This window comes from Primulina huaijiensis, chromosome 7 (assembly GCF_012295235.1).
Source record: "Primulina huaijiensis isolate GDHJ02 chromosome 7, ASM1229523v2, whole genome shotgun sequence".
In the NCBI taxonomy this organism is placed as follows: Eukaryota; Viridiplantae; Streptophyta; class Magnoliopsida; order Lamiales; family Gesneriaceae; genus Primulina; species Primulina huaijiensis.
The window spans coordinates 4,448,023-4,455,799 of NC_133312.1; the positions used below are offsets into that span (position 1 = coordinate 4,448,023).

Here is a 7,777-nt window from a genome sequence, read left to right on the forward strand (position 1 = left end):
GAATACAAAATAAACAATTACAAAACCACATATGCAACGATTGTATTGTCAAAAACCCTGAGCCATAAATAACTCTTCGACCAAAACTTTACACGAGTGTTGTCTTCGAGTGTCTCCAATACCTTACGGAAACACAGCAAAACAACGTGAGTCAATCACGCAGAATCACTTATAAATTCTTTTCTTTTTCTTCAATTCTCGACCATCAACAACAAAAGTCTTTGTAGTCATGCACACCTTTCTGCCGAGCTACTCTACCGTTCTCTTATTCATGTCCTCATTTTCCCCTATATTTTATTCTTTGTATAGACTCCTACATACATAGGAAACCAAGAATTTCATTAACAAATAGGCAAAAACTTGTATGAGACGGTCTCACACATTGTATTTGTGAGACGGATCTCTTATTTGGGTCATCCATGAAAAAAGTATTATTTTTTATGCTAAGAGTATTACTTTTTATTGTGAATATGGGTAGGGTTGACCCGTCTCACAGATTAAGATCCGTGAGATGGTCTCACATGAGACTCACTCTAACAAATAAACTCTTTTGAATATTAATACGTTATCTATAGAACTTATCATTAATATCAATAATATTATCATAATATCTTAATTAATGAATAAAATATTCCTTTCACTTCGTTTACAAAAATTATTAAAAATTAAAGGCAAAAACTTGTGTGAGACGGTCTTACGGGTCGTATTTGTGAAACGGATCTCTTATTTGGGTCATCCATAAAAAAGTATTACTTTTTATGTTAAAAATATTACTTTTTATTTTGAATATGGGTAGGATTGACATGTCTCACAGATTAAGATCCGTGAGACGGTCTCACATGAAACCCACTCAAAATTAAACGTACTAAACATCATAGACAAACAAAATAAAATTAATAATTGATAAAATATTTGATTTATCTATTTTTTTAATTTAAAAATTATCAAGATATTATTTTAATCATTTATGTGTTTGAGACATCAATTTTTTTAAAAAAAATAAATGAATCAAATGCAAAGTGTAACTCGGTTGGTAGCATCAAGTGTAACAAAAAATAAATAAATAAATAAATAACTAATAGTAATACAGCCATATCTTTGAATTTTAAAAATGGTATAAAATTTCTCGGGATTTATGAAGAAAACTTATTCAAAATTATGTACAACAAACAACTCTACAGTAAACTCTGGCAATATTTATGGTGAAGTATGATTTTGAACGTTTGCAAGAAGCCTAGTGAGTTTGCTAAGCGTCTCACGAGCAGATATAGTATCCGGATGATTTTCACCGCATATCGAAGTCCTGATAAAAACAGCTTTCCTTATCAAATCGTCTCCTACATCAAACTGTCCCCCTCTCACCATTAACTTGGATCTAACTTCAAGCACGGTCGCTCTAGCCAACGCGAGTTCTTGCCAAATACAAGGATTCAACTGAGCGTTTGTCTGAACGGGTTTCCAGCAAAATGACTTATCCAACCAGCTTTCAACCGGGGTGACAAATTCTTGATCTGCTGCTTCTAATGCATCTGTACATAGGCGAAGTAGCTCAAGTGCAGCACTGCACCGAGAGAAGGTAATGAATGTTCTTATTGCAAGTGGCAAGATCACTTCTTTTACGACCAACAAAAATTCAGATATTTTGAGCTCAACGACTATAGGGTCCTTTCCGAATCCGAGAAGCAAGTAACAAGCTGCCCATATGTGATCAGAGTGGCTGGATATAATCCCGCGGCTAATGACAGCTTGCACCATGGCGTGTGCGACTCCGGTGATTCCTCTCTTTCGAGCATAAAGTTTTACAAGCCCATTAAATTGAATGAAACCTTCCTTTGAACACCCTCTAGCTATATTAAATCTTAAAAGTAACGAGGATGCTTCTGCTTCTGATCTGCGGGCATATGATGATGTGAAACCACAGCTTAAGGAGCGGAGTATCTTTTTCAAGAACTGTCGGTTTTGGCGTTTTTCGGGTATTTTATGAGCGGCCAAAGCTAACATGGGGACTGGTATGGGTGCCGGAGCAAACCAACCACTTGCTAGAGCCATTCTTGTCGCCAAACTCCTTGGCCCATCCGCATGGTCAAATATGGAAAAACAGACCTCGAAAAGCTGCAGAAGGAAATTGTTCCGCCTTAATGAATGGTTTTCACGGCCCCATGCAGCATCCCTCAAAGGCATTCGATTAATGGTATCCAAAAGGCGACTCGGATTAATAGGAAGCTCAGAAAGAATTACTCCTACTATAGCAAGACCTAGAGTTAACCTTCCAAGTTTTTCCTCAATAGCCCGTAATGCATCTATTTCCGTGATTGATAGATCTTTGATGCTTCCAAGCATTAAAGACATTGCCTCCACCCCAGAAAGGTAAGAAAGTTTTAAAGGCTCCAGATTCATCACACTGGATAACCGTGTGGATATAATAACATGTGTTTCCCCACCAAAACGAGGTAGCAAGTCCATAACCAGTTTATGATCCCACCAGTCCTTTTCACTTTCCAAATTGTCGATTATCACTAAAAAGGGAATGTTTCGCATTAGCTCCTTTCGAACTCTGGCTATCGCTGCTTCCTCTTGCTCTTCAAAGCTTTTAGTTCGGCTTTTCTCTGTGCAGCTCTCCACCCCTACGTCGATTTCCAAGAATGACCATAAGTTCAAGTAATTTTGTCGGATGTATCTGCTTTCCCCACCAATCCATAGGACCATTTTATACCTTTGATGGAAACGGTAAGCGAACTCTATAAGCAACTCTGTCTTCCCGATTCCAGAATCTCCTGATAAACAAGCGATTCCTTTTCCATACACTACTTTCATAGATCTCCTTCTCCTACTGGGCTTGCCACTACTCTTCGACTTTTGTGTAGGTTGCTGTGGTATAGAAAATTCAGTGTTCTGCATCTCGATTTCCTTTTCCGATTCCTTCCATGCTATTGGTTCTTTCCCTTTCCTCTTGGCACTCTCACTTTGAGGTTTCCCGTCCATTGAATTCGTCCTTCCCCAACCAACTGTCAAGTTGTTTCTCATTGGTCTGGCCTTGAGTTTAACATAGTCTTTCTCGGAATCACCACTAACATCACCGAAGAGCATGAATTCAAGCTCGGATAACTCCCTTTTCCGACCGACAAAATTCTCGTTTCGAAGGTAAGGAAACTCTTCTTTCTCTGCTTTGTCTCTCCACTTGGTTATTCTATCGACAACACTTCGTCTTCCCAGCCTCAATGCCAAGAGGGTCACGGCTCGTAATATGCAATCCCTCCATTTACCCTCGTGAGCCTCGAGTTTCCACTCATCGGCACGAGAAAGGGCACCAACAGCACCTTTCCACTCCTTCTCAAGCCCACCATAGAGTAGCCATAGCTCGCCACCATATTTTTCCCAGAGCTCACCTCTTTTCTCGATTATATCTCTCACAAGGCAATCATTTGGACTCAAATCAAAGTACACGGGAACCAAATTCTTCTTGCTCGAGAAGAACCTCAGCTCTTCAATAGAGTGTGGATTTTTGAATGACTTTCTGGTCAAGATGACAACTCCAAATGTGCTAGCATCCATTGCTTTCTCAACAATGCTATGTTTCCGAGAGTTTCGACACCTAGCCCTATCTGTTACAAAACAACTCAGACCATGTACCTCTAATTCAGCACGAAGCCAATTAGTAAATCGCAGCAATAAAGGCTTCTGGCCGTGAAAACCTATGTACACGTCGCAGCTCCTCAGTCTATTTGAAGTAAAGGACATTGAAGGAACTGAAGTTTCAAGAAATCTTTCGGTCTTTTTGCTCTTACACCTTTGTCTAGAATAATCATTTTGACGTCCCGCGCTGTAACTTGACAAGGGACTATTAGATATTCCTGTGGAAGAAGATTCATTCTCCAACTTCAATGCTGTTTCATGGGGATACGTGTCTATCGAGGCAAATTTACTTCTTGTTAAAGACTCAGATTCTGCAGTCCGGAAATTTAAATCTAGAGACTCCATGTTTGTACTGGTGGCTTGACATGGAATGTCGGGATGCATAGATACACGACATGCCGCTGAGTTGGGAGAGAAGAAAGGTGATTGATTGGCCGAAAAAAATGCTGATGAGGATGATGACAGATTCCTCAATGTTGTATTAGGAAACATCCCGAATCTAGAGCTGTCCTCACGAGTATCCATTTTTACCATCATTCAATGCTTCGTAAGCTGAAATTTTATGCATTCTTGAAAAGAAAATCACACCTAAAATACAGAACAAAGATTCAAAACTTCAAACAAGGTAACTATCTAGAATACGATAATATGAGTTGAAAGTTAACAAGACATTGGATGAATGGACGACATGAAACAAATAACATCAAGCAAAAACAGTGGCGACACGAATGAGGCAATCGAAATACAAATTGCAGTCACATTGTAATAAAATATATAGTTAAGAAAGCAGAAATATACTGTTACATAATATGAAAATATATTTCTTGGGAAATAACTAAGCAGAAAAAATTAATACCAAGATTTGAAATAGATGCACAGAATAAAATTCAATCATTACAACATTTATGCCTCGAGGATCATTCTGGAACCATAAAAACTCGCATTACAAATTTTCAATGGAAGCGCAGAAAATCTTCAAGATTTAAGAATTTTAGATCCGAAGAAACTTAAATTAGACCAGCAATAAAAACCAGTTACATCAAACACCCTTAATCCAAATTCAACAAAAGAAACCTCTGTCATCAAAATTCAGATCTGACGAAGCTAAATAAAAACCAAGAATTCAAACTAAAAGCTTCAATGTCTTCACCTTATTTATGAGCCAATTAACCACGATAATTGGTTTCAAAGGATGTCAAAATTCATAAGTAAAATGCACACAATCAATTGTTTTTTCTGTTTTAAAAATCTAAGCAACAAAAGAATCAAACTTCAACAGAAGTCAAGAGGAAAGGGACTAAACAAGAATCACCTTTTAGCAAGCATTAACCACTTTAATCACCAAATCTACACCAAAATAAGGCACAAATCTTGACCATAACCAACAAATCAAAACTTATTAATACCTGGAGTGAATCTTTGAGTACCATGATAAAATCACCGAATATTGTCCCCACAATCAGTTCATTAAAAGATTACCTATGGAACTGTTAAGGATTGAAAATTTTAAATCACACGTCAAACATGTCTTCGCCGGCAAACGTCCAAATGCTGAAAAGGGCGAAATTTGTCCAAAGGCGAGGAACTGAAACAAGAAAGTATCACTGTTCATGAAACAGACTAGTTCTTGAAAAGTGAGAAAATGTCAATGAAGATTTGGATCCAAAAAAAATAAACGGGGTGATAGAAATTCGAAAATGGATTTTAAAGTGGAAGAAAAATATAACAGAGAGAAATATATAAAAGATTCAACCTTTTTCTTATTTTTAATCTCCCTTTCTCTTCTTCCCTTTTTTTTTTTATCCCCTTGCTCGAGACTCGAGAAGTCTTTATTTTTCCTGATTTCTCAGAGTCCACGCACTTTCCTTTCTGCCTTTCAATTAATTCCGATTAAAAACCCCCACCTTTTCTCTACAACACAATATGTAGTAATAACCTACATTTAAAAGAAAAAATACACATGATGTATTGGTGTTGGAATATTATATTTTTCTCTTGAAAATCTAAGGAAAAATGGGTGAACGAAAAAGAGGAAACTGTACCATTGGGGAGGAGGATATACGTGGGACCCTACACAAAGGACGGATCTGACAAAGAATGCTGATCCTTAATTAACATATGTTAGTACAATCGGTGTTACTGTGTCTCTTTGTATTCTCTTCTCTGTATTTCATTTGCTTATTATTTCTTTCTTCCTTCTCCTTTAATGCTTGCTTTTTTAGCTTCTTTTCTTCGTTTCCCACCAGTGTTTTGGGATACACGGTACATACATTTTTTTGTGCAATTTAAAATCAAATTATACTTAGAGCAGGTCTCCTGTGAGACGGTCTCACGAATTTTTATCTGTGACACGTGTCAACCTTACCGATATTCACAATAAAAAGTAATAGTCTTAACATAAAAAAGTAATATTTTTTCATGGATGACCCAAATAAGAGATCCGTCTCACAAAATACGAACCGTGAGACCGTCTCACACAAGTTTTTGTCTTATAGAGCATGTCTCTTGTGAGACGATCTCACGAATTTTATCTGTGAGACAGGTCAACCCTACCGATATTCACAATAAAAAGTAATATTTTTTTATGGATGACCCAAATAAGATATTTGTCTCACAAAATACGACCCGTGAGACCGTCTCACACAAGTTTTTGTCTTGTAACTTAACATCATACAATGATTGTGTAATAGATCCGTGAATACGATAATTTTTTTAAAATAAAATATAGAATAATAAATTAGAGATTAAAACATTCACTTTCAATAAAATAATAATACTATAATCTCGTTATATTTCATATAAAAATTATTATATATAATTATAAGAAATGGAATAAAAAACATATTAGATTAAGTTAATTTGTCCCTGATATTTTTCGGGAAGAGAAATTTATTGCTGATATCTTAAAGCATGGTGGATATATTATGTGCGGTGCACCTTAAATGTGACCATTTATTAACATTAAATACTCGTCAAATAATTGAAGTATAGTTTTCAAGTAGTCGAATAATTGAAAATAATTTGCTAAACTTGAATAATCGCAATCTTGTACTTTTTTCGATTTGACTAGAGTTTAAGGTAAAAGGTAATTATGTTCAGCGGCAAATATATATAAATTAAGTCAAGTGTCAAATTTTTATGCATCACGATTCACAACTTGAATCTGCTTTAAATTTGAAATGTGTTGAAATTAAATATATCCTTCGAATAGATATTTTTTTCGATCTACACGAAAGTGACGACGCCTACAGATCGATGCATGTCCATGTGACTGATTATTTGCGTGAATTTTATAAAAAAAAAGTGGATTTTTTCGAGAAATTGGCCTTCAGTCCTCAGCCGTCGTTTTTTTTTTGTGTTCAGTCCCTGGGTACTTTTTTAGTACCACATTTTCACATGAAGTGTACCACATTTCCACATGAAGTGTACCACAATTTGTATGACATAGTATCATAATTTTGTGGGTAAGGAGTGAACCAAAAGAAATATTTTGATTGGGGATTTTTCACTAACTTTTCCATATTTTTTTATAAAATAAATAAATTTAGTTATTTTTAGAATAAATTTTGCAAGTTGCTAGTTAAGGGTCAATTCAATTATTGTAGCTTCCCCCATGGAGACATGAAATGATAAGAAGCTCTGCCAACGAGGTGAAAGTTCCAGATTTTATAATTATAATTATTATTTATAGGAGGAAAAAACATGTATTAAACCAAAAATGTTAATATTCCTCATTCATAATATATTCATTCCAATAAATGAGATTATAATATATATTTTCAAAATAACTTTATCCCTTTTTTTATAGAAAAAAGAGATTTCGTAACTAAGAAACAAGATCCAGTTTTAAAACTTCGTTTTTTAATAGCAACATCATATTAATATTACATATATATATATATATATATTGTATAATTAATAATTAAATTTTAGCCAACGTGGATTATTGGCTCTCCATTGATGATTGATGCGTGGCATTGTAAGAGATTAGTTGACTTATGAGATACAAAATTTGGATGTTTCAACATCAGTCCAAACTGAGTGCACATGCCTCCATGTGAGTGCACAAACATGAAGAACTCTTGCTCAGTTTACAAACAAAAATCAAGGGTTGGATTTGTCACACCTAGCTCAATTATATATA

The 7,777-nt window shown here is 35.5% G+C and overlaps 1 protein-coding gene across 2 annotated transcripts; it reads right to left on the reverse strand.

The window, feature by feature from the left end:
* Positions 1–1,086: 1,086 nt before the first annotated feature.
* LOC140980951 (uncharacterized) lies at positions 1,087–5,847 on the reverse strand. Of its 2 annotated transcripts, XM_073447091.1 has the most exons (4): positions 5,676–5,847; positions 5,387–5,544; positions 5,040–5,120; positions 1,087–4,221 (listed from the first exon to the last, which is right to left on the reverse strand). In XM_073447091.1, exon 4 carries the CDS (start codon positions 4,168–4,170, stop codon positions 1,198–1,200), a length of 2,973 nt encoding a protein of 990 aa, XP_073303192.1. In that variant the 5' UTR covers positions 4,171–4,221; positions 5,040–5,120; positions 5,387–5,544; positions 5,676–5,847; the 3' UTR covers positions 1,087–1,197. The 2 variants fall into 2 exon arrangements, with proteins under 2 accessions (XP_073303192.1, XP_073303191.1); XM_073447090.1 differs by lacking the exon at positions 5,676–5,847 and having other exon boundaries at positions 5,040–5,218; positions 5,387–5,551.
* Positions 5,848–7,777: the final 1,930 nt, after the last annotated feature.